Consider the following 25,971-nt stretch of genomic DNA (forward strand, 5'->3'; position numbering starts at 1 on the left):
GCAAGCCACACCTACAGATGAGCACAGACGAAGCATCTTCTTGCCACAAAGGCAACAACCAGTCCAGTGAAAGAGATCCTCCTTCACAGAATGTAAAAATGTGGGTTTTATCCCTAGCAGTCTCTCTAGACTTACTGTCTACATATTCATATGGCAAATACAAGCTAGAACAAGAAGTACGACCCTTCCCACGAGCATGGAGGAAAGCACTATGGTTTGCAGAGGACTGTAACAAAACAGAATCATAGAATCATAGAATGGCCTGGGTTGAAAAGGACCACAAGGACCACCTCGTTTCAACCCCCTGCTATATGCAGGGTCACCAACCACCAGACCGGGCTGCCCAGAGCCACATCCAGCCTGGCCTTGAATAAGACTAACTATGAATTAAGAGCAGTCACAGAAACGAGTGGGAAACATCAGCTGTCTCAAACAGTAACATGGCACTCCAGGCTGCTTTTCCTCATAAAGCCAAAAAATAAATACAACCACGGCCGTAAAAAGATCAAAGCTGGAAATAAGCATCAACAGTGGAAGAAAAGCAGGGACTTTTTTGTTACTTTTGAAATTACTCCGTGTGCACCAAACCTCAGCACTGTGAGCAATAGGAAAACAACTTCAGCTCCGGCAGCAGAGCTGCACTGCTGGGGGCTCTCAGACCGCACACTCGTGCACATGACTGAGGATGTGAAAGCCACAGAGGGATTATGTAATAATTTTATTATGATGGCATGCTGAAAGAGTATACTTTTATCAAGACTGAAGGAGTGGCTATTATATGCCTCTATTGCTCTATTTTTATGATAGCTGTCGCCAGGAAGAAGATAATAGTTACCAACCAGATAAGGACATCTCAGAACAGACTTGAAAGACAACGAACAAAGTCATTACCTTGGAGTATCCTGTCTCTAACAACACTGTTTTGCCAATGCTGGGAAATAAAAGATAAAAGGACTATAAACAGTTAAAAAGTAACCCGATTCCTGTGAATAGAGGCAGGTGGTAATGATCAAAAGCCAAGGCAGGATTTAAAGACACACTCCCTGGAGCGGCAAGAGAGAACTGGTTTCAGAGTTGCACAAGCCAGTTACACCACCTTGAAGATCTCGGGATGTCTGCTGAGAAGGGAAGCTGAGACCTGCCAGCATCCCCAGGCAGGAGCTCTGCAAACCCAAGGAAAGCACAGCCAGCTTGCAGAGCTTTGTTTCAAGTTCTTCCCTCCCTGGTTTGGTCCAAATTAAAACATCTGTCTTTGGAGAAGCTGGCTAACATCTGGGGGGCAAAGCTCCCAGGAAGCAAAGCACAGGTGGGTAATCTCACTTGGAGGCAATGAGGCAATCAGAGGGAACTGCATCCCAGAATGTTGCACTGAGGGGCAGCGTGGCTGCTTTCAAAGAGACAGATGTGCCTGCAGCACGGAGCTGCACGCTCTGCTGCTGAGCGGGTCAGGAAAAGGATTTCTATTTGAAGTTCTTAGATAAACTGTGTCAATACTGTCAACAAAGTCACGTAACAGACCAAAAGCAACGATGTGATACTGCTAAGAAGATACTCTAGATCAAATCCTAAATGCAGTGCTTAGTGCCTTGAATCCTGAGAAAACACATGAGAGGAGGCAGCAGACTCAGAAGTCCACAGGGATTTCCCCAAGCCGGCATATCTGGAGCATCTCATGGTCTCCGGAAGAAACTGGAGATAGGAAGGTGATGGGGATGCTTTTACTGCCTGAGAAATAGAGAAAGGACTGAGGGATCCGAGTCATTTCAAGACGGGGATTATAGGGAATGCAGGAATGAATATGTGACTCAACGCTTAATAAAAACCTGTTGGCTTAATGCCACCTGCTGCAAAGAATGCGGAAGCGCTTCTCCACGAGCTCCTCCAGGAGCACAGGACAGGCTAAAGGGGCTGCCCTGCTCGGCTGAAGGGGTTCTGGAGATCCCTGCTCCATCCTCCTGCTCACCGTGGGACCGCCTGCAACACCACGTAGGCTGGGACCTGAAATGTTCCCATGATGGAGAGTCCTCCCCTCCACATGGACCTGGCCCAGCACAGCATCACTCTGAAGGAGAAGGAATTTCCCCCCCCGTGTTCAATCTGAACCTCCCGAGCTGCAACTTGTGACCACTGCTCCCTTGTTCTATCACCCGCCACTGTCAGGAGAGCTTCACTCCACCTGCTTTGTAACTGCCCTTCCAGCTCTGTAGGTTGCAAGCAGATCACCCTTCAGCCCCTCCTACAGCAAACTGAAGAAGCTCCGCTCATTCCCAGACCCCTCAGCTCCACGACAGCCCCCCAGTGCCTCCTCCCCCCTTTCCTGACACACGAGAACAGCTGCCCGACTTCATATAAACTTCTAAATTTTCAATATGAGCGTTTTAGAGACTGACCACAAAGGCAACCCTACGATGATTTCTCCCAGACTCCCAACCATCTTCACGGAGGACTTACGGCCACATTATAAACTGCCTGGGTCAGCATCTACAACTGCTGCTAGCTCTGATGTTTGGGGAATACTCTTCTTCAATTCCGTGACACGAAAGGAGGAAAGAAAGGAGAACTCACTCATATGCTGATGTGCCTGAGGGCTAGCATGACCCAGAAGGAGGATTAGCTGGAGCCTGACTCATCCACTGCTCTGCGGGGATACTGTGATGGGAATAAAGAAAGGAAAGAGGAGAACCAGGAGGGCCCGGTGGTGCAACACTCACTTGTAATTGTTGTTGATGTCAGAGACTCGCCAGACGTTCTGCAAGTCAAAGCCCATCCTCACCAGCTCCATCTCAAATCGGTATCTTACGTGGTCACCTGGAATAGCAGAGCACAGAGTATTTACTGATAAAACTTCAACATTAGTGGCAGCTCCATAGCAACTATTGGAGGCTGGAGAAAAACCACAGGACAGCTGGATGGCAGGGTTCTTGGTTCAGAAACCACACAGCCCGGTCCCTCGCAGGGGTTCCTCTGCTTATTTTGTCAGGTCAGATCACCTCCCAGTCCCAGCGCGAGAGCAGAACAGAAAAGGCCCTCCTCTGCTAATGTGTGTTTTGGGACGGCAGTGTTCCTTTCATCCACTTTTCCCTTCCAAAGTGGATACTGGGAAGCCCACCGCAAGGGAGTACTGAGCATCCCACCCCAGGAGCACATTTTCCAGACAGCTCTCAAAGGCTGATTCATAATTTCCCCTCATGTTTTTGTCTCATCTTACAAACACTGGATGTCTTTGCTGCTTGACTGTCCAATCTCCTTAATAAACAAATACTGAAGTGTTCTTTGCCTCACTGATATCCAGCAGCAACAATTTCTGAAGGTAAACACCTTATGCTAGAGAATATTTTCTCTACAGGAAATACATGAAATATGTGCTAATTTCTGGTGTTTGTTTTTTTTTCTCTTCCAACTTCTTTTTAGTACCTTTCAGCTGCACTATTTATCCCCCATCTCTCCATATGAACCTGTGTTTGCATATCTCATTCAGGCTACTGCTTCTCTCCTCTAATTCCAACAGATTTCTAAATGTAAAGCCATGATCATCACACTACTTAATTTCCTCTTATTCACGTTGAAGCTTTACAAAAAGAAAGCAACTGCCAATGAACTTTGTGCTCCAGGAGAGGGCAAACTCCCGATCCACATGAGGGCACCATCACAGCTCTGTTTCTCTCTCTATGGATTCAAACATTTCATTTGAGCCTGTGCAAGAATGAGCCAGACACCTCTGCAGACCCGATCCTGGGAATGCCATGGCATGTCTTAGTGTTGGAGAAGAGATGGAGATGTGCTGATATTCATTATGCTGCCTCAATGCAGATGACATTTGCTGCTTGAACTGTCTCGTTATTGTGATGAAAGTGTTGACGTATGGGATGTTTCCTTCATTCACAAAGAGAAAGGGAAAGGGGATTTAAGTGCTGCTGCCTCAGAACGCTCCATATTTTGCAGATTATTATTATTCCTTTTACTGTGCTTGTTATCCAGCTGCATCTGGACATCAGCTGGATGTCTAGGCCAGGTGTGGGATGCCCCTGAGCAAGATGGACTATGGGTACAGCACAGCGTAAGATGCAGCAAGACACCATGTTATGAACAATGGCTCTAATTGCATCACTGTACCTCTGGATGGATAAACAGGAATGAGACAGGCCAGGATTTTACCTGGACGGCACAGATGAGCATGCTGATCTTCCTCATCAACACAGACTCCTAAGCACCACGCATGGTAGGCAAATGCAAAGAGGTCCTCAGGCTTAGCAGGGCGGGCAATGGCTCGATTTAGTCTCTTCAGCCACTCCTGGCACTGCTTAAAGGTGGAAAAATGGCACCTGCAAATGCAAATCATACTCAGTGAGTACATACACCCAGCTGGGACACAGACGGTGAGCTCTGTTTTACCAGAAAAAGGAAAAAAGCATCAATTCTTATGAAAAACAGAGCGAGCTTGTCTATAAACAGCTTCGTTCCAATGACAGTGCAAAGGCAGGTGTCAGAGCAGATTGTGGCAACTGCAGTGGCATCTACAGCAAGGGATACCTGATCACTTTGGAGTCCTTGCAGACGATGTGAAGCTGGAACATATCCCGGCACTCCACACTTTCCATCATCCTCAAAGGCACCTGCAAGGGACAGAAGGAGGGCATGGCAGCACAGCACAGCAGTGGACATAGCAGCCCTGCCCACAGGCCTGTGGTGCCCAGTGGGCTCTATCAGCTAACACCATCTCCCAGCCCAAACTACAAACCCACTCCAAGGTTTATAAAGCTTCATGATGCAGCACAGAGTCTCCTTCAAGAATCACCAGCCTGATTTCGACTCTGTCCCTGGGCAGTCTCCCACCATGGGCCAGTTACAGATTAAAACACAACCAAACAAGCGCAGACAACTGAGCCAAACAAAGGCTCCAACAGAAGATGGCAAGTGGAGACAGTGAGAGAAAGCCTCAGGCTCCCAGCAGCTGACTCTCACATGCTGAGCAACGGTATCCTACCACTCTTAAAACCCCTGAGCTTACTGCTTGATTTTAAAAAGAAGAGCAGGGGAAAGACCTAATTATCATCCATAGGAGCACCTCACCTGCACTCCAACAACTGCATGACCAACAGTAACAAGACATAACGTCAAGCTTGGCAACTTAGAGGCCCAGTTCCCACGTTGTAAACCAGAGAAATTGCTTATGTATCCCTTACTCACCCCCGAAATATTGCAAGAGGTCACAGTTTAGGAAGAAAGAATGGGAAGATCCAAACTTACGTTGATCACGGAATCCTTAAATTTGATATGAAGCCGGTAGTTGGAGATGGCGATCACAGCATCATTTGCATGGCCAAGATACTCCACTCCCTCACCCTGCAACACAGTGAATGGAACCTGCAAGGGAGACGTGACACGTTCAAGGCATGCTGCAGGCTCTGAGCACCACGGAGTGCCAACAGCCACTCCTCCCACTGCCTCTGTGGTGTACGGCCCCAGAGAGAGGGGCCAGCAGCACCACGAGGCTTCTGGGTATCAGTGCAGGTAAATGGCAAAGTCTGGCCCACCTTCTGCTAACCAGGCTGTGAAGGAACCTCTATGCAGTGCTTGGTTGTACAATGAAGTAACCAATGTTAGATTTTTTTTTAAAATCTAGATAGCAGATAAATCAAACCTGTGTCTGGTTTTCCCTATCAGCCCAGAACACGCCGCAGCTAATTTTAAAACAAGGGATGCTGGTAGATGGCCAAGTTTAACACTCTTTTTATGTATGTGTGGAAAAGAAAAAAAAAAGATGGCCCACCCTAAAACTCATCAGGCCCCTTTTTCTCTGGCTAAGTGGGCTCCTTGTTCCCTGAATGCCACCCACACCAGATGGTGGTGGTAACCAGTTGTGCAGAAGTGTCACAACTGTTTATCACTTCAACCAGAGCCCTTCACTTTCCAGGCAGGGCATCTGACTGAACAATTCATTATACTGTAATTAGTACAAGTGAGACCACACAGCCTTTATTTCTGAGCTGTTTATGTGGTTTGGATATGCGCTGCCTAAAAACTGAATTTCCTGGCTTTCAGGTGTGATGCGCTGTGCGAGTGGCAGTTGTACCAAAGAGTCCTTCCTTCTTAAGTTACTCATACAAAAATAACAACCTGAGGCTGGCACCTGTCCGAAAAGCCTTTAAAATATTAATTATTTGACAGTAAGAAAACATACTCTCTTCATTTTGGCAGACTGTTCTGCATGCTTTCCTATGCTGCTTTTAGCTGGCCTGTGTTGCAGCTACCCTAGGGCTCCACTCTCTGAAGGCTGCAGCCCCGCAGCATCCTCAACCCGTGTGCTCTTGCCCAGCAAAACCTGCAGCTGCCACATCTCAGCCCTCTTTACCAGCGCTGGTTATCAGACAATGCTGGTCACTGAGCAAACTCAACTGCTGCAGCAGTAGGAAGAAGATGCGCAGCGGGCCTGGCTCTGGCCACAGCACGATGACAAGTGCTAGGATGAGGTGGCAGCAGACTATGCTGAAGGAGTGAGGAAAACCAGGAGGTTTGGCTCTGCTGCCCCTGCTGCACAGCAGCAATAGCAGCTGGGTCTCTTTCAAGGGCCTCTTGTAGCATGAGGCTGGCACAATATAGAGACTCCTCTTTCCAGCAGCTCCGCAGCAGGAAAATTCCAGGAGCAACATATGTGAGAGCCAGATCTGCTGCTGCAATATGGCATGCTATTGCCTTCCACGGCACAGCCCAGCTCTGACATGCTACCTGTCCCACAGAGGGCCTCCTGCTGCACAGCACCACAGCATCACTGCTCCTTACTGCCAGCACAGGTGGAGGATGGGGAACACCCAGCCTGGCAGCGTTGCATCATACTCCAGCTGTATTTCCCAGAGGCAGATGTGATGCTGTGTGCACTGCAGAGTCATGGCAGGGCTGGGAAGGAGGGCAGCGAGCACTGGGCAGCTGTTCCCAGCCTCCATGCACATGGAAGGGCTTGCCAGCATGAGATGATGTACAGCACTGCTGAACCTGCGGCTCCAGAGCACGTCCTGGCCTGGAGAAGTGCTCTCAGGTTTCACGTCACAGAGCTCAGCCTGCTGCATCCCAAAGTGGACAGTTTCTGTCTTCTTACTTCCTTACCTGCAATGACTCTTCCTCCTTTATAAGCTCCTTTGGGGGGAACAAGTCCTTGGCCTGGATGTACTCCAAACTGGGGGGGCCTTCCTCGCCCTGCATTGCAAAGAAAACACACGTTGAGAGATGGGCCCCAGCTACTGCATGCTATCAAAGGGCAAAATCAGGGCTGCGGGATGCTGCTGGCATCACAGCGTGTTGGGGATCCCTGAACCTGCGGATGGAAACGGATGTTCTGCCTCTGCACACAGCTCCCTGACCCCAGCTATGGCACAACACCCACAGCACAACAGCAATCTGAAACAGGTCTCCCAGCTGTGCCTCTTCAGGCCATACGGTACATGGAAAGCTGAGCAGATAACCTCAATGATGCACCTCGGAGGGATGTGTCAGTGACTTACCATGGCAGAGGTGACCCTGTGAGCTTCATTATGGAACCACAGCAATGCATACACATTAGGTTCCACCCACAGCCCAGCTCTGACCTCCTCCTGCTGTTACCAAGGACTGCTTTCTTTGGGTAGTTTTTATTCTCATTCTTAGCCCTGAGATAACTGTGCAGACCCTGAATTTTTCTGAAAAGAATATGGAAGTGAAAAACAATCCTGCAGCAATCAGGTGCAGGTGCACCCAAGTCATAACAAGCCTGGCCTGAACAGTGCCAGCAGCAAAGCAGGGCACTCTCCCTGCAAAGCACTGAACCTGGGAAGCCCAGCACGGCCTGGAGAGGTGTCCTGAGGGGACACATGGAACCTGGACTCTCGTGGGGCAGTGAGGAGTGTCTCAATGGTGGACCTGTCAACATGCAATCACTCAGGAAATCCCAGTCCTATCTTTCACCGACCCTCAGCCTGACCACCAGCACCTCCTGAGAGCGAGCAGTGCCCAGACAACAGCAGAGGACAACGGCTGAGGATGCGTCCATTCCACGTGTTAAAGGACTTGGGTGCAGGAGCACTTCTTCAGCATGCCTCCTGGTCCCCACCGCTCCCCTAGAAGCTCCAGCAGTTATTAGGAAACACTCTGTTCTGCAAGCATTACGTATCATAGAGAATTTAAAACAAAATACCTTTCTGGCTGAGCTGCCTGGGCTAGAACCTCCAGATTTCAACATGAGGAAATGAGAACCCGACCCTTTTGCTTCAGTTATATATAAAAGGGTGCCGAATCCCCATATGTTCTCACCAGAGATTAAAAAGAAAGCATCTGTGGGCCACGTCCAGTGCTGAACACCCGACTCGGGACCCCCTCCTGTTCCAAAGGCCCACGGCCCCATAGCAGAGCCCTTCCTGGGACACAGGCAGGGAGATGTGCAGTGTGGTGGGGGTCACGGCCGGCTGCCCGAGCAGCTGTGAAACCCAGCATCCATCCCAGCGTGGCCGCAGCACCTCCTCATGCACCCACCAGGCACTGAGCACTGCTGGGGGGGCACCGGGAGCAGCACCACCCCAGGTGCAGGCCAGGCTGTGGGGTGAGCCCGAGCAGGGAGGGCAGCCCTTCGTCAGTGCCTGGCAGCTCACAAAGAAATCCTGGTGAGCAGAGGGAACTGGGACAGAACAGCCCGGCGTCCTTGAGTCCCTCCCTGCTGCAGCGTGGGACGGTGTGAGGCACGGCCCCTCCTGGGGCATCGGCGGACACTTGGCACCCCTCACTGCCCACAGCACAGTGACCTCCTGAAGCCATTCGGCCACAAGTCCCTGTTGTGGGGGGCTTCCTGCAGATCTCCGAGCAGAGCCGCTTTCCCATAAGACACAAAAGACGGAGCTCAGGACCCCAGGGAGGGGTCTCGCAGCCCTGCCGTGTGCGGGAGCACGGAGCTCCCCCGGCGCTGCAGCTCTGCACGGCGATTTCCCAGCACCAGGCAGGGAGCCACGGGGCCTTCAGCTGGCCACTGTGCCCTTGGGTTGGGGCACAGCACCGGGATGGTGCTCCACGGTGTCTCCTGGGGCACGTGGAGGGAGGAGAAGGGCCTCCCCTCGGTGAGAGGCAGCGGGATGCCAAGCTGGGGCAGCAGGGCCCGGCCTCAAGGACAGGCCCGATCCGGGGCAGCGGCTGAGCACAGAGCCGGCACACAGCCCTGGAACAGACAGGGAGGTGGAAAAAACACAACAACAACAACAACAAAAAAGCACTTACAAAGCAGTTGAGCATGGAGCAGGAGACGCGGCCTGGCAGACTCATGTTCACTTCCCGAGGCGGCAGCTGGGCGCAAGCAGCATCTCCCTCCTCAGGCCCCGTGCTGCTGCCGGCAGCGGCTGCCGGGCGCCGGCGCAGGGATTGCCGCAGCCTCGCCAGTGCTCGGCGGAGGGCAGGAGCATCCCTGCAGCCGGCGGCCGGAGCAGGTGCCGCGCTCACAGCGCTGACAATGGAGGGAAGGAGGGCGGAGGACGGCCAGACTCCACCTACCTCGCAGGGACGCGGAGCAGCGCTCTGCCATCTAAGCGTCTCCCCGACAGGCGAGACAGAAAATGGAGAGGCCGGCGGGGATCACCCCTCCTCTCCCCCTCCCGTCCCCGTGTGCAGAGCCCGGCGCGGTCTCCTCCTCGAGCGGCTGCCGGGAGATGCAGTCCAGGCCCGTGGCAATGGCTGCCAGTGCTGGGAACAATAGCGGCGAGCGGGCTTTGTGCCGCAGCTCCGCTGCAACGCTCGGCTCCATCCTCCGGCACAGAGCTCTCCATTTTCTGCCGCTCCGCTCCGTTTTGCTGAAGGACACCCCAGCAGCTGCTGTGTGCTCAGGGAGCTGCAGGATGCCCGGCTGCTGCCCGCTCTCATCGCGGCCCCTGCAGGTGCTCCGCACGCTCCCAGGTCACAGCCCTGCCATCCCAGAGCCGCAGGACGGCATTCCCCTGGGAAATGCCACCTCTGTTTCCATCACCGGCTGCCGCTCTCCAAGAGGCAGCTGCCACGTCCTGCTCTCCTCCGCGCCCTGCCTGGTGCATGGGGATGACATGACCGAGGATCCCACTTCAAAAGCACTCTCCCTTCTGCAGCCACACAGCCCAGCATGGCACAGCTTCCAGCGTGCTGGGGACAGGAGTGAGGAGCACAAGGGAGAATCTTTTGCTTAAAACGCAAAAGAAAGAGGCCTGGCTGCTCCCTGCCGCCACCAGACAGCTCCAGCTGGCGACACCAGCAGCGTCCCGAAAGGTTTTCTGCACTCACATAAAGGGGTTTGTGCATTTCTCTACAGAACTGTTAAGAGTTAGGGCACCTGGGGCTTTGCAGCGCCCAGCTGTGCTGCCTGCATCACAGCAGGGCAGCAGTGCCCAGGCAACGAGCTCCCTGCTGGGAACCCAGGAGCACAGACCACGCAGGCTGTACTATTTGGATGCTGGATAAAAGGCCTACCATGCCTGCCACCAGATCCTATTAGCATCCCAGTTCCGCCCTGATCCAGCACTTGCTCGGCACACATGGGTGTCCCAGCAGACCAGACTGGAAGCCTGGTAGGCCGTTAGGACCAGATGGGTGGGATGCAGCGCTCCCCTTGGGGCCGGTGCCGGAGCTGCTCCCAGCTCAAGTTGCAGAGGGACCTTTACAGACCTAAGCTGCAGCTGTGCAGGGCTAAAGGGCTGCTTGTTGGATCCTTGCTTTGAATTTCCAATCTAAGCTGCCCTCAACATCCACAAACAGACCTTGTCCTTTAAGTGAAATATTTTTTGCATTTGCAGTGTTAGAAGAGGACTCGCACCGAGCATCCGCAGAGCCAAGCCTGGTGCACAGCAGAACCACCCCTAAGCAATATGTTTGAAACTCTGCAAGTTCCTTATTGCACCACCTGCACCTCTCCCTGCTGCAAGCACAGCCCCTGGGACCATCTCACGTCACTAAATCCCTGCTCTCGTGTCCATGCAGCCTCCTTTCAGCTAGCTTCGTTCATGGCATTTCCCAAATGCCAAGTCAGGTGTCTCCCCAGCTGGTATTCCCTCTGCTGTTGCTAACACTGTGAGACCAAACCAGGATGACAAGGCTCCCCTCACATAACTGGGCTCCTCCAAGTGCTGTGCACGTGTACATTCACACATGCACAGAGGGGAACCTCCCACACCCAGACCCCTGAGCACAGGTGTGCCCTTCCCAGTCCTGGTGCACCTTTGTCCTCCATTTCACCCAGCTGCTGTCAGTGCTCCTACGTTAGGCAGAGGGCAGCACTGCTATTGCTTCTGCGTGGTGGTGGTGGGGCTTTCTGTCACTGCAGCGTCACGCTGGGAGAGAGCTCCTACAGAGAGAGTGGGGCTGTGGCCATGGAGGCAGAGGGGAACCCACAGCCCTGCCCCTGGGGCTGCCCCGATCCACCCTACCGGGGGAGAGCAGCAGGGGAAGCAGGCAGAAGGAGCTAACTGCCTCGGGCAGATGCTCCCACATCCCAGAAGTGGAAATGGATCACCATTCTGCACACAAACGGATGCTGACAGCTGAAGAGCTGCGGCCAGCAGGGCTGCTCGTCCTAACTCCTCTGCTCCTGCAGCACAAAGGGCAGCTTTGTGTTGGGTCTCTACAAAAATAGCTCGTTTCCTCAAAGCCTGCAGCAGAGCTTGGTGAACCAAAGGCCTGCTGGGCCACTCAGGTGGCCTTCCAAAAATAGAACCCTCAGCTCGCGTGAGGAGGAGATGTTACTGCTTTATATCCTGTAAACCAGGACGGGGATGGCCAGCATCATCTTCTGATCTTTAATAGGTGACAGGCTGTAGGTCTGCTATGCTCTGCATTTAGTGTTCCTTTAAGCTCCCAGGGTTGAGTGTGTAACACAAGCAGGCGGTGGAGCCTTTGGGATGAAGATGGAAGGACACGGCTCCCTGCACCAGCAAGATGGGATGGGGAGGCTGAGCCATCCCATTGCACCTAACCCTATGGGAACGGATGGAGGTGGCAATCTCTGTGCCTCCAGTCACAGCAATGGGGCATGGGGAGTAGTAGGGCACACAGGCAGAGCTAAGCCTGCACCCACTCACCTGCAAGGTTAGTTTTAGGTAATGTATTAAGGTGCTGGCTGCTCATTAGGACCTCCGTTAGCCACAGTTAAGGATTAAACCACCAGCAGTCCTTAAGGTCGTTTTCAGCTGCAGCTAGTCTTTGGGGGAGAAATGAAGAGGTTCTTACAACCAATGCAAACAAAGCCCTTACCTGCTGCCCCAACAAGCGCAGCAGCAGGGAGGGCAGAGCGGCTGCAGCTCCGCACTTGGGTGCTGCCGAGCAAGGAACAAGGTTTGGGACATGCCCTTGTTAACCAGCGGGCACTGCTGCTCTGCCCTCTGACTGCAGTCACTACAGTGATCATGGGTAATTAATTACAGCTCGGCCTGCCTGCAGGGAACCGCACTGCCAAGCAGCCATTGGAACGGGCTGGATCTGCCCAAGCATTGCCAGCACTCGGCCTCCAGCACCCCCTGCAGATCTGCACCGAACCCAAAGTCCCAACAGAGCTCAGGGACGGATCCAGCAGAGGTTGTCGGGCAGCTCTACCTTCCACCGCTGCTACAAGAAATCAAACTATTCATGGTTAAAACTAAGGGCCAGCTCTGATTAAGCACCTATCCGCACAAGTAAAAAGAGCCCAATGAAAAGCTAAGGCTTCCATGTCTACGTAAGTCTGAAGTTCCAGCCTGTGCACTCCAAAAAGGGGCAAAGGCCCCAAGAGAGGGGACAAGGATTAGAGACATGAGCAAACATCTGCACTGAGAAGAAGGTCAAAGAGCTAAAGGGTCTACAGATCTACAGAACAGCGGGGCTGGAGCAGCTCACAGGCAGTGCCGGCATTCAGATCCACAAAAACTGATGGCTGCCAACCAAAATGCTACGGAATGGGTTCAGAGTCAAAGCAAAAGGGGCCACTCCTCGGCGAGCGCGGCTCTTTGCAGCCTGTCACAGCTGCGGCTCCTCAGTTGGTTTTGAAAGCAGGTTAGATGAATTTGTGGAAGAGAAACCTACCAAGGGCGAATAAAACATGGAGAATACACAGTACAAAATCCTCACCCCAGTTTATCAGCAATCTGGCTGTCCTGGCTGCGTTTCAGCCCCTCTGCATTCTTTTAAACCATGCTTATCTCGGACTAATTATTGTGCAATCTCTGCTATCTCAGCATCACCAAAGCACATCGTTAACACGGAGTTCATTCTTCATTAAGAAATGAGAGAGGAATAGAAGGAGAACTCCCATCTTTGAGATTTAAAGTATATCAGCACGAAGGAGTGCATGGGTGACTGTGTCTCTACTCCAAGGAGGCAGAAGAGGATTCCAGCCTTACTTATATATTCCAAGAACAAGTTTAGAGGTAAATTCACCTTGCCAACAGTGGCTACAGCCACACCTCACAGCTCTTCATGTTATGCTATCACATAACATACACAGTACTACAGCATTCTTAGAATCATAGAATCACAGAATGGCCTGGGTTGAAAAGGCCCACAGTGCTCATCTCGTTTCAACCCCCTGCTATGTGCAGGGTCACCAACCAGCAGCCCAGGCTGCCCAGAGCCACATCCAGCCTGGCATTGAATGCCTCCAGGGATGGGCATCCACAGCCTCCTTGGACAACCTGGTCCCATTCTTTCTCCTTCTCACGTTTATTCTCACATTTAGCAGTGGCACAGCTGTTGGCCACAAAGAACAAACAGCCCCACTGGGACATAGGTAGACCAGAACGTGTACTCACCATCCTCGGCCACCGTCCAAAACCTCCCAGGTCAATCACAGCTCTGCCCCTTCTTCCACCAGACACACCTGGAGCAAAAGAAAGGTAATTTGCAGCAATCCAGATCAACAGCAGCAATACTTCGCTATGAACAGAGCTCCCTGCCCATTTTCCACCTTGTTTCACCTCTGTGCCCGCTCAAGACACCAAGTGGGACGAGCCTGCAGCTCGAGCAAAGGGCAAACCTCAAAAGTAACAGTTGGAAAGCTCGTTAATGAGGCAGAAGTTCTCCTTTCGGGCTTTATGTTACTCAAGGGCAGGAGGAAAGGAGTCAAGGAGGAACGTTCCTCCTCCTGACAATGCAGCGCATGCTGGCAGCTGCCCTGATGGAAATGGCTCAACGGGACACAGAGCCCACGGCTTCCCCCTGTGTGCGTGGGGGAGCTGCAGGTTTGGTCGCTGTGCTTTGAGGACCCGGGGAGGACCCTTTGTCAGATGCTCGGGATTTCAGAGGTCCCTGTGAGCCTCAGGAAAATAACCCTAAAATCAAAGCCATGGGCTCAGGAAGGGGAAAACTCAGACGTTCCATCTCCTCCTGCCAGCTTTGTGCCCAGGGCAGCACTGCTCACAGGTGGAGGTGTTTGTGGGGCAGCAGGCAATGAGCCAGCCCTGCACAGCGTCCTGCTTCGGGAAGGCCCCTGCAGTGTCCCTGCACAGTCTGATGGGTGATGCTGGGATTTATGGGGAGAAAAAGATCCTTCCTCAGGGTTCCTCCGCTACAGGACCATCTGAACACTGCCATCCCTCTCCTTCTGCATGCCTGCTCAGCGCTTTCCCTCCATGCTGGCATCTCCATTCCAGCACAGAAGGACGTGCGGTTGCACACCTACACCACAGCAATGGCAGCAGTGAGGAAGCAGCCCAGAAATGCATTCCCCTGGGAGCAGCAGCATGCAGGTCAGTGAGGAGCAGCGCCTGCAGGACCCACCAGCCAGGTGAAAGCACATTCAGCTCATGGAGGAAACTGCTTAAACACGCTCTGTTTGCCAATCTGCAGCCATCTGAATTATTGATAACGCCCGACCACACGCGGGCACTTTTCCTGCTGCACGCTTTGTATCCGCTCACCAAACCTCTGCTCACAGCAACTGCAGTTCCTCGCTTCCTCCCTCCCGCGAAGCAGCAGCCATGAGCTCAGCACACAGGAATGCGGGCAGCCCAGGGCTTCCTCCTCCCTCCGCCAGGACGGGCGAAGGGCTCCTGCAGTCCCGTGGGCTGCAAAGCACAGCCCTAAGGAAGCCGCAGCAGTACCTGATGGCAGTGCACACCAGCAGATGGGGATGGAGTGGGGAGGACACAGCGATGCCCGCTGCTCACCCTGGTGCTGGGGCAGCACTGCCCGGTCCACCCGGGTTGGGCAAAGCACCACACGCAGCTCACCCTGCTTTACAGCTTTTACAGCCCATGCCCTGCTCCAGAATTGCTAATCATAGAGCCAAGCCCTCGGATCACGAGTCGCGAGACCTCGTAAAAATTTTGTTTGAATTTCAGCTCAAACGGTGCGGTTAGCCCTAATGCACTTAGCAGGGCAAAACAGTCCTGATGTTAAACAGGGGGCATTAGAAGCAGCAAGCAGGAGCCCCAATAGCCTTATTTTGATCCCAAGTGACATAAAACAGCCATCTCGGGCCTCTCAGCTAATTACAGCTACAAACTGAATGGCCAGGCCCCTCGGTTACACGCACAGTAGGTTGCATGGGGTGCTCCCTGTTCTGTAAGCAAAGCTGCTGGCCCAGGGGCTGCCTCTGTCCGAGGCCATCAACAGCTGGTCTGCAACAAGAGAAAAGTCAGGGCTACCAAAGCTCAGGAACGTGGTGGTAACACCAAGTCATGGCAAACACCTGGGCCAAACATCCAGCGTGCTCTGCTATGGGAAGCTATCGTAACCCACCTACACATGGGCAGACCCAGAGGTAGGAATTAGCAAGGCAGCCATGAGATGCTGGAAAGCACCCGTTCGAATGCCTGGGATGAACCCCGGAGCAATGGGCAGCAAGAAGCACTGCTGTCTGCCTGCAGGCAGCCAGAGCCTCACGGCACGCTCACAGCAGGACCCAGCTGAGCTCACATACACAGCTTAAAAAATAACAAAGAGATGCCTCGCTCAATGTGTGAAAGTATTTACGCACCGGGCAACTCTGCTAACGGGGATATAACTCAATGCAATTACCGGCAGGTGAAGTTTCAGAACTGGATTAATTCCATCAGGCTTATGAAGAAGCCTTTGTGCAGCTGATGGGATATCACACGGGGGAGATGCCTCTTCTCCAGGTTTCACCAAATGAATGCCCACCGCCTCCAGGTAACGCCCCGGATACCCCCGGCTCCCCCAGCTCCGGGTGCTGGGAGCAACTGGGAGAGCAGCGAGGTGGGATCACAGGGCGTGTTCATGCTCCAAGTCCGGTCTGGGGAGGGCAGGGAGAGTTCTCCAGGCAGAAGGATGGGCACTGGTACCCCCAGGGGTCAGGTGAGCAGTGAGCAGCCTGGGCACCAAACAGCCACGTGGATCCCAGCGAGATACGCTGCAGAAGCGGAGAGGGAGGATAGGGGCAGCCGGGTTGGGAAGGGACTTCAGGAGCCACGGAAGTGAACGGCTTGAACGGTGTGAGGAGAGCACGGAGATCTGCCAAGTTCAAGGGCTTTGCATCAGCGGTTGTGCTGCGGTAGGAAAGATGGATGGGAGGTGAGGGCTGCCAGCCGGATCGGGCTGCACACCATGAAGGAAGGAAATAATGGTCATGGGAGGGGAACGGGAGCACAGGAGAGCATTGCTTAAAGCAAAAGGAACCATGCAGCATGGGGAAGGGTTCAGAGGAAGGTGAGAGGAGGCAGCGGTGAGAGGAGCCTCTGTCTGCTGCAGGGAAAGCTGCAGGAAATGCAGAGAAAGGAAGCGATGCTGGCACAGCAATTTGTCTTCTCATAGAAAAATAAGTTTCTCTGCAGCAAAAGGGAAGAGGAAGGACAACAGAGGAGTTAAAGGTGCCAGAAGCGTACACAGAGCAGCACGAGTCCTGAGCACAGTGCAGCTTTGGGGCAGAGGTGAAGATGACCAAAGGGGGAGGGAAGGGAGCAGGAATGGGGTGCAGAGATGGAAATGAAGGGAAAGGGTCAGAGCCTGGGGAGGAAAACGGAGCCTGAAAAACACCTCTGGGGAAGGGTACCACTGTGCCACCCAGCTGTGCCCCAGGTGTGCAGGGGGAGAGGGGACAAGGACAGAGCCCTGCACTGCAGCAGACCCCCACAGGGCACTGCCACCCACCGCCCACCGCCTGTAAGTGCAGTTAACTTCAGCATCATGCCTGCCGGCCAGCCAGCCCCACCACTCACATCACCGGCAGCAAAACAGCCGTCCCAAGGGGCGGTCAGGAATCACACACAAAGGCCCGTGCAGGACAGAGAGTCTCCTTTCCCTCACCGGAGCCACGCCAGGACAGCACCTCGCTCTGCTCTGCGGGCAGCGGTGGCACCAGGTGGCAGCAGCACCCCAGGGACGCTCCCTGCCAGGTCGGCCTCTGTACCTCCTTCATCTTCCTGACACCTCCTTCGTCTTCCTAACGAGCTGGCAGAGAGCAGGGAGCAGGCACAGCTCTGCACACCACACTCGCTGCATCCATCCATCTTCAGTGACAGCCTGCGAGGAGCCGAGGCTGCAGCAGGAAAGCCCCCAGTTCCTCCCTGTGACACTGGCAGGAACCACAGCACTACAGAGCCCCCACCCTCTGCCCCCACACCCCCAGGCCCCAGGTCAGACCGGGCAGAGCGACTCACAGCACCGCTCCGTGCCCCCGATGCTGCACGCAGGACTCGCAGCCCCACGCAGAACGGCGATGGGAAATGTGCCTTCAGCCAACGCTTCCAACTCCCCCCTCTAACCCTGGCCCGTTGTTCTCCAATTTTGTTTGCTTTTCTTTTTTTTTAAAAAAAAAAAAAAAAAAAAAAAAGCAGTTGGGACATTTCTGGTCACAATTGGGCCTTTATTCAAGTATGAACAATTGCCTGGTCCCTACCCAAAGCGGCGCAGATGGACCCGTCCCAGCTGTGCTCCTGCCTCTCACCATGCTCTGCATGGAGCCCCAGCCCCGCACTGCCTCGTGGGCTCTGGGGGGGCAGGGTGGGATCTCAGAGGCTGAGGAGCAGTGCTCCCAATGCACCCAGGAGAGGCGGGGAGGAGGTCGGGCACCCGTCACCACCTCATCACCTTTCTGTTCCGCTCTGATTTAACTCAACCCTTGGAAGGAACCAGCAGCAGCTTCAAGGAAATGGTGCCTGCAATCCTGAGGTCACACTGCAGGCGGGGGGAGTGCTGCTCAGCCTGACCCCCTGCTAGCACCCACTTCTCCTCACCCACAGAAGCAGCCACACTGCCATCCCATCAACCTGTGCTGTCCTGAGCAGCTGGAGCTTCACAGACAGCAAGCGCAGGAAAAGCAGCCTGAAATGCGTGACCCACATGCACCAGCAGGCTCAGAAACCAGAAGAGAAAGCCTGAACCACACCGGCCACAGCTCCCCCCGCTGCCCAGCCTCCTGCAGCCACGCTCACGGCTCTCAGCTGCAAAACGCCCACATCAACAACCCGGGTGTTCTGGAAGAAGCTCAGACAAACAGCAGCAGTGCAGGCTCAGCCCCGGTCCTGTTGGTATCACAGACAGGACTTGATTATTCTTCAACATGGGTGCATAAACACGCCCATCCGGTGCTGCTTTATGGTTCTGTGGTGTCACAGGCATCCGCCCGCACTGTGGATGGGACCGATGGGAGAGCAGTACTCCTTGGTAGGAGATGCAGCCAAGATGGGAGGAGAGCCCTACTGATAAGCTCAGAGCTCAGCTTCAGTGACCTGTTCAGCTTGAAATCTTTCATGGTTTTTTTTTTTATGAACATGGTCATCCAACAGCCAGACCTGCCAATTCACAGTCATAGAATCATTAAGGCTGGGAAAGACCTCTCAGATCCGCAGGTGCAACCCCAACCCACCCCACCATGCCCACATCCCTCAGTGCCCCACGGCTCTGAACACCTCCATGGAGGGTGACCCCACCACTCCATGGGCAGCTGTGCCACTGCAGCACTGCTCTTTCTGAGAAGAAATTCATCCTAACACCCAACCTGAACCTCCCACGGCGCACCTTAAGGCCATCACTTCTTATCCTACCGCTGTAGGATAAGATTCCCCTTCCCCATGCCCAGTCCCCAGAAGCTCTTCTTTAGGAAGATGAGACCAAGCTCTCTGGTTTCCTTCCACCTGCAGGCAGCTGGAGCCATCCAGCACAGCATCATAGCAATGGAAAACCGCCCTAAGAGACCGCCTGCCCAGCACTGCCTTGCTCTGCACGCAGCTCAGCACACCACGCAGGCAGGACGGGAGGTCCAGGTGAGCATCACTGCCCTCTACCATCAGCTTAACTGCTTCTAAAAATGGGGACGGCCGTGACGTCCTCTTAGCAGACATGCTTAGAAAGGGAAATCCCCGGCCAATCGATAAGCGGCAACCCGATATATTTATAGCGAGTCCCCTGCTTATCTGCAGAGCAAGCTGCACAAACGCACACTGCTGTCCCATCCCACCGCCCAGCACTCGGGCACAGGCACAAGGCAAGCTCGGTGCCAACACAGCCGGGGGGCTTTGGTGCATCTGCTGCAGCTGGCACAGCTTCTCACGGCTGCGATTACCAACTGCTTTAGGGCTCACTAAGCACCAAATTCCTGCTTCCAAGAGATTTGGGACAAAAGGCAACGGGATTCCTTTTCTTCTTCGCTTAAATCCAAAGCAGGCACCTTTTGCACATCAGCACATTGCTGACACGAGCAGAGGACGCCGCACGCCTGGCAGACCTTGCACGGATTTATCCAGAGCCAGGTTTTCCCCAGCACTGCTTATTCATCTCCGCACGCACGCTCGCACCCAGGGCTGCAACACAATGGCTGTGGATAGCAGAGTAATGAGAAGCAGGCGGGAGGGGAGCTGGCACCTCCAGAGCCTGCAGCGTGGGAAGCACCCGGCTCCCAGTGCCCCCAGCAGAACCCCAGCTCTGGGATTTCTGGGGCCGGGAGGAAGCAGCGCCGTGGTGGGACTTTGCCTGCTGGTGCCCCGAGCTCCAGGGAACTCCATTCCGTCTGTTTCGTAATCAGTAAAACATGCCAAAAATGTGACTTCCCCTCGGTACGAGGAGCAGAGCTACCGAACCTTTCCCGAGGAGTCCGAGCAACTTCCTCTCCTGTTCCACGAAGAGAAGATGAGCCCCCAGGTCACACAGAAATGTCACACTGCTGGAAATTCCTCCGGCAGAAAGAGCTATTGATGCAGCAGGAGGGAGAGGGAGGGGGAGAGGGAAGGAGAGAGGGAGGGAAAGAGGTGGTTTTGCTTTTCATTAACACGCATTTTATCAAACAGAACTATCACTTTGCTCTGTAGCACAAAACCATTTCTACTTCCTCTTTCGTCCTGTGTAGTGCTGGCCGTAGCCAGCTGGGGCTGGGAGCTCTGCGCACGGCTTTCTAACAGAGGGTCTGCACAGAGCCTCCGCACTGGGCAGTTTTATGGCATGACAACCTCCATTGGCTCTCCTTGCTGAGCAGGATGCCCAGTACCAGGTACCCCACCACCCCTTTCCAATGGGAACGCAGAGCGATGCTGCCATGTCGGGGGGATACCCCCAGCAGGCGGCTGGTGGGGAGCAGAGCCAGCAGGGAGCACACATGGACTTGGAAAACAAGAGAGGAAAGAGCAAAGAGCAGAGCGGTGAGAAATGATGAAGAAAGTGCAAAGGACAGAGGGAGTGGAGCAGGTCACTCGTACTCTGGCACAAGCAACTCTGGCACCCAGCACCCGGGTCTCTGTGCCCAAGCTGTGCCACCTCAGCACCCCTCCAAGCTACCCCAAAACGAGCACAACACCCGGGTGCTGGCAGAGCTGAGCCACGGGCACGAGCAGCTCCTCAGCCTGCTCAGCTCCTCTTTGGATCACGCATCCATCCCTGCACACGGCAGGGTTTCCTGAGACCCAGCACAGCTGGATGCCCAATGGAAAGAACAATGGAGCCCAGGTCAGGTCCCCAAAAGATGCTGCCCCCCCCCCCACCATGTCCCGTTCTCACCCAACACCGCTGTGGTCACAGCAGCCAGGCCAGCAGCAGCAGAACAAGGATCACTGCCTTTGCTTAAGGCACTGCTGCACCGCGGGCAGGGAGCCCTCAGCACTGAGCTGTGGTGTGGGCTGGTAAAGCTACAGGGAAAGTCTAGGATGTGTGTTAGGATCCCCCTGGGGATTTCTGGACAGACCTGCAGTGTCCGGGTGCCATTCACCACAGCCCTTCCCAACCATAAGGCTTGTAACAGCACCTCGCTGAATACCCCACTATTGTGCCTCTGGTTACAGCCACCACCACAGGGCTCAAAATCCCCTGCCAACAGGGACTTCACAGCTGAAATGAGCACTTCTCCTTTGAAATCGAGGGACTTTCTCTCCCCGCAAGCCACTGAATGCAGGCACCAAAGCCCAGCATATGTCAGTGATACGCTCAGAGCCCCACATCCACACCTGCCCCAGTCAGAGGTGGCATAGCCCTAAAGAAGGCAGTGCTGCAGGAGCAGATGCACAGGGCCCTCAGCACCAGCCTATCTGGGGGATGACAAAACTTGAAACCTGGTAATAAATCACTGCACCAAGGCACTGCACCACACCAACTCCAGCAACAGCCTGAGCGCAGCAGCACCAGAGCTGCTACCAGCACCGGGAGCTTCCCATCCGCAAGGCAGTTGTCTCCATCAGCTGCTTGTCAAGGCTGAGGGCATGACAAATGCGGGCTCAGAGCTCCACTGACAAAGACACACTGGGTGCTGGCACCTTGCAGAAGCAGGAGGGCTCTCTGCGTGCCAGGCAGGTGACGGATGGCCTCGTGCAGGAGGGAGGGGTGTTTGCAGAGGATGGAAGAAAACAGGGAGCATTGTCTGCAAGCACAAAAGATTCAAACACGCAGAAAGCAAAGCTGATACCCCCGAAACAGGAGATGCAGTTAATCCTCCGCAGGGATCCCAGCACTGCTCTGCAACCCGCCGGCCCCGCAGGGAAATGGCCGCCCAGCAGCACACACAGCACACCTCGGCCGATCCCCGCTCAGCTTTACATGTGAGCTACAGCACAAAGGCCGGGTAAGCACTGAGCTGTGACAATCCCCGGCATCACAGCACCGCACGCCGAGGGAGCACTGCAGAAGGACGAGGGCTGGCAAAGCTCCACACCTACCCAAAGGCACAGGAAAGCTGATGGGTCTCTGAGAGATTTGACACTTCGGTACGGCCACAGCAAAGATGCAACGCCCCAGCTTGCCAGCACGGTGCAGCAGGAGCTCCTTAAGGGACCTCTGACACTCGCAGCACACCAAACCCCACTGTCTTGCAGATCTTCTCACTGATCCACAAAACACGTCACTGCTGTCCTGCCCCCGTCCACACACAGCCCTCACCCTTCATTTAGGGAACAGAAACATGCCTGACTTCAGCCTCCCTGTCTGACAGTGGGATTCCCACCTCCCCACATCCAAGCTCCAGGCAGCACAGGTATGCATGCAGTCAGCATTCAGGCGCACTGCTCTCACTCCGCAATAAATGTTCAGTCAGATGAAGGCATCCAGCCTTTGGGAAATCCACCTGCCACAGGACGGCTGTGCTCTGGCACTGGGGCAGCTGCAGAGGGAGGCAGGAGAGGAGCATAAGCTCAGCTCAGAAAGCAGAACGAGCACAGGCACAAGCCCAGATGATGCTGATGCATGAGAAGCGGCATCCCCAGGGCATCCTGCTACACCCCCACCTGGCTGCAGGAGGCTCGCTCTCCCCAGCACTCTCAGCAACAAGGTGTACCCAACCCGGGTGCAGACATCTCATCCACGAGGCACTGACAGGCAGCGCCTTCCCTCTTGTGCACTAAAACCACCCCGAAGGCTCTGCCCGGCTGCGTGGCTCTGAGTGCTGCATGCCAGTCACGCTCCAGCAATAAAGCACGCTCCTGCTGATTACTTGCAGATATACGTATTTTTTAATTAAAAAAAGATCATGGTAGAGGCAGGCAACGCAGTTGAGACTGGATAGAGGAAACTGAATAGATTGATGCTGGATTGCCACAAGGCACTCGACCACCAGCAGGAAGCTGGCTACTTCAGCAAGCTCCTAGGCTAGCAGAAAACAAAAGACCTCCGAAGCTTCCAGAAGAAACAATGCAGGCGGCACCTCTTTGCTCAGAGCAGTTCTCTATTTCAACAGAGAACACCAGAGAAAGGCTGGCAGAGAGCAAGCAACTGAATGGGCTGTAAAGCAGTAATGCTCAGAGGGGCCTTACCATCATGCTGTCGCTCACAGCAGCACTGCGGCCCGTCCTGCAGAGTCAAAATTCCACTGCTTCAGTTTGCAAAGAAGAACTGAGCGGGCTGGAAAAGGCACAACTCCTCTCTCCAGCCAGCGCCGCTCGCACCATGAAATGGGAGGATATACTGCCATGAATGTGGGCTTAAGTTCAGATGCAAGACTTTGCCCCCAAGCAGATAAGTTGTGAGAGGTTTCCACCTACACTCCTGCAGCCAGGACGGGCTGCTCCAACGGGGAGGAGCTGTTTGCACCGAGCGGCTCCAGCCTGCAGCACACCCAGCACCCGGCCCACGCTGTGCTGTGCTGTGCTGTCAGTGCCACAGCTCTGCTCCCAGCCAGCCCCGTGCTGGCATCCCTCCCAGCAGCACTGTGCCGGCCCCCCGCAGCCAGACCCACACAAGAGGCCGCCGTGTGCAGCTGGGAAGGCTGAGCTTGGTGGGGTTCCTGGTGCAGGAGCCCCCCTGGGTCAGACCCACTGCTGAGCCCCAGCCAGAAGGTAAGCGAGGCCAGCCCTGCTCAGAGCCAGGTGCCAAGGAGTGATGCACCTGCAAACAAACACAATGAGAAAGGACGCCTCTGGGGTTGGTAACTGTGTGTGTCTTCAATCAGAACGCCAACACATAACTCTCCTCCCTAGGGACGTGCCCTGGGCATGCTTCTGCTTGGGGAAAAAAAGTTGAGGGCATCTCTCAGTTGAGAAAGGACAACCACATCAAAACAAAACGCACCAGCAGAGTCACCGGCACTGCGAAGAATGGGGACCACCCACTCCATTTCGCTTTTGCCACGTCCCACTAACGTGCTGTGCCACACAGAAGGCAGGGTGCTGCTATCACATCTACTGTGCACAGAGCAGCCAGGTCTGCAGAACCTGCTGCAAACCAAGCGCCAGCAGAAGCAGCCCTGGGACCCGACCCCAGGCTCTGCACCAACACCTCAAGGAAGATGGAGCAGAGATCAGCTCCAGCTCCCAGCTAACAGCCCATTTCCATGCACCACCCAATAACTGGAGACCACCTCAGCGTGCAACGGCAGCACTGCACATCGCTGCTGCCAAAGCCCTCCGAATCAGCGACAAACACCTGGCTGCAGGCTGCAGCCCTCACAGTGCCTTGCTCAGAGGCTGACCCGTGCAGGAATTCACCTTCATGTGCAGGTTTGGCCACACGCCCCGAGCTGCAGCCCAGGCTGGCAGAGCAGCATGCAAGCAGTGAGGCTGCAGCCCGGCCACGCCGCGCCACGCAGGCTGAGCAGGCATTTGCTATTTATAAGCTCGCCAGCTGATCCTGCCCAGGAAATCCTATCCCTCCGGGTATGGGGCAGCAGTGAGGAGCTGTGACCCCGGCCCGTGTGGAGCAGCACCACCGGCACAGTCCTGAGGAGCCAGCAGGGCTACAGGCAGCAATTGACTTGTTATGTTAATTTATTAAGAGCAAAGTAATCCTCTAATTGGCTCTCTTCTCCATTCATTATTGTCCAAAAAAAATTCTAATCCGGTCCTACACCTTGGTGTTTTCCTGTACGCTGTGATATGCGCAGGGCACAATCAGAGACACATCCCAGCCCCAAAACTCTCCAACAGATACGAACACAAGGGAAAACTCCTTTGCTCTGAGGGTTCCAGAGCCCCAGAACAAGCTGCCCAGAGAGGTGGAGGGATCTCTTTCCCTGGAGGTATTTAAGACCTGCTGGGATGCTTTCCCGTGCCCCTGCTGCAGGGAACTGCTCTGGAGGAGCTGGATGGGGGGTCTCCAGAGGTCCCTTCCAGCCCCTACAGTTCTGTGAAACAGAAAACCATGGGGGAGTGAAACTGGAAGGGGGGACAGCAGGGACAGAAGAGAAAGGCGCAGGCTTTGGTGACTACAAACACCTTATGAGTTCCTCAGGACACACTGATATCCAGGAGGACGCTCAGAGGACGGAGCACCTCTGCTATGCAGGAAGGCTGAGGGGGCTCTGCCTGCAGAAGAGAAGGCTCCAGGGAGAACCCTTAAGGGTACTCGAAGGCTGCAAAGGGAGCTCACAAACACGAGGGAGAGCGAATTTTTACACATCTGACAGTGACAGAATGAGGGGGGGTGGCTTTAAACTAAGAGAGAGGAAATTCAGGGCAGATGCGATGGGGAAATTCTTCACGCAGAGGGCGGTGAGCTGCACTGCTGCCCGGAGCCGCGGGTGCCCCAGGCCACGGGTGGGCCCCGGGAGCCTCAGCTGGGGGCACTCAGCCCATGGCGGGGATGGGGCCGGGAGGTCCCTTCCAACCCCACCGCGCTGCGGTTCCACGAGGCTGCGAAGCGCACGGCGTGCAGATTTCCTCCCGCTCGCCGGCACTCCTCCTCCCCACCCCCGTCCCATCGGCCGCCCCCCGGCCCTCGAGATCGCGGGACCGCCAATTCCGACCCGGCGGCCCCGGGCGCACAGCCACCACAGCCCGGGTAGGGCCGCGCCGCGGCGCCCACGCGGTGCTACGGGGCCCGAGCAGACGGCGGGACGGCCCCCGAGGCGGAAGGCCCGGGCAGCGCCGCCGGGGCGGGGCGCGGGGCGGTGCGGCGGGCAGGGCCGGGCCCGGGGCCTGGCACCGGGGTGGGGGAGGGGCGCGGGGGGTCGGCAGGGCCTCACCTGAGTCCGAACGCGCCGCTCCCGCCTCTGCCGCGTGCGGCTCCCCGCCCTGCCCCCACCGACCCGCGCGGCTCCGCCAATCGGCGCCCGCCGCCGCCGGCAACACCGACCAATGAGCGGAGAGAACGCGTCCCCGCCCAGCGCCGCCGGCCGCCGGGACGCGCCCACAGAGCATCCCGTGACCCGGCGCGGCGAGAGGCGCGGGG

At 55.1% G+C, this 25,971-nt stretch overlaps 1 protein-coding gene and 2 non-coding genes across 8 annotated transcripts in view; all 3 read right to left on the reverse strand.

Moving 5' to 3' along the window:
• MTMR4 (myotubularin related protein 4) overlaps window positions 1–25,955 on the reverse strand; it is a 44,030-nt gene extending 18,075 nt beyond the window's left edge. The window contains exons 1-8 of one of the 6 annotated variants that reach the window (XM_015295932.4): window positions 25,766–25,825; window positions 15,958–16,445; window positions 13,749–13,816; window positions 7,102–7,191; window positions 5,248–5,364; window positions 4,531–4,613; window positions 4,156–4,322; window positions 2,712–2,808 (exon numbers count right to left, since the gene is read on the reverse strand). In XM_015295932.4, coding sequence (XP_015151418.2) covers window positions 2,712–2,808; window positions 4,156–4,322; window positions 4,531–4,613; window positions 5,248–5,364; window positions 7,102–7,191; window positions 13,749–13,751 — 557 coding nt within the window. In that variant the 5' untranslated portion in view covers window positions 13,752–13,816; window positions 15,958–16,445; window positions 25,766–25,825. Of the gene's footprint in view, window positions 1–2,711; window positions 2,809–4,155; window positions 4,323–4,530; window positions 4,614–5,247; window positions 5,365–7,101; window positions 7,192–9,231; window positions 9,475–13,748; window positions 13,817–13,903; window positions 14,825–15,957; window positions 16,446–22,031; window positions 22,497–23,120 lie in introns of those variants that run through there. The other 5 variants (XM_415720.7, XM_015295931.4, XM_015295933.4 and 2 more) reach the window with 5 other exon arrangements.
• On the reverse strand, window positions 9,340–9,446 carry MIR1698-1 (microRNA 1698-1). Its single transcript, NR_035192.1, has one exon. It is a non-coding gene; the product is annotated as a microRNA 1698-1 (primary transcript).
• MIR1698-2 (microRNA mir-1698-2) lies at window positions 9,340–9,446 on the reverse strand. The gene has a single exon (NR_105596.1). It is a non-coding gene; the product is annotated as a microRNA mir-1698-2 (primary transcript).
• Window positions 25,956–25,971: the final 16 nt, after the last annotated feature.

This window comes from Gallus gallus, chromosome 19, assembly GCF_016699485.2.
Source record: "Gallus gallus isolate bGalGal1 chromosome 19, bGalGal1.mat.broiler.GRCg7b, whole genome shotgun sequence".
Classification (NCBI taxonomy): domain Eukaryota; kingdom Metazoa; phylum Chordata; class Aves; order Galliformes; family Phasianidae; genus Gallus; species Gallus gallus.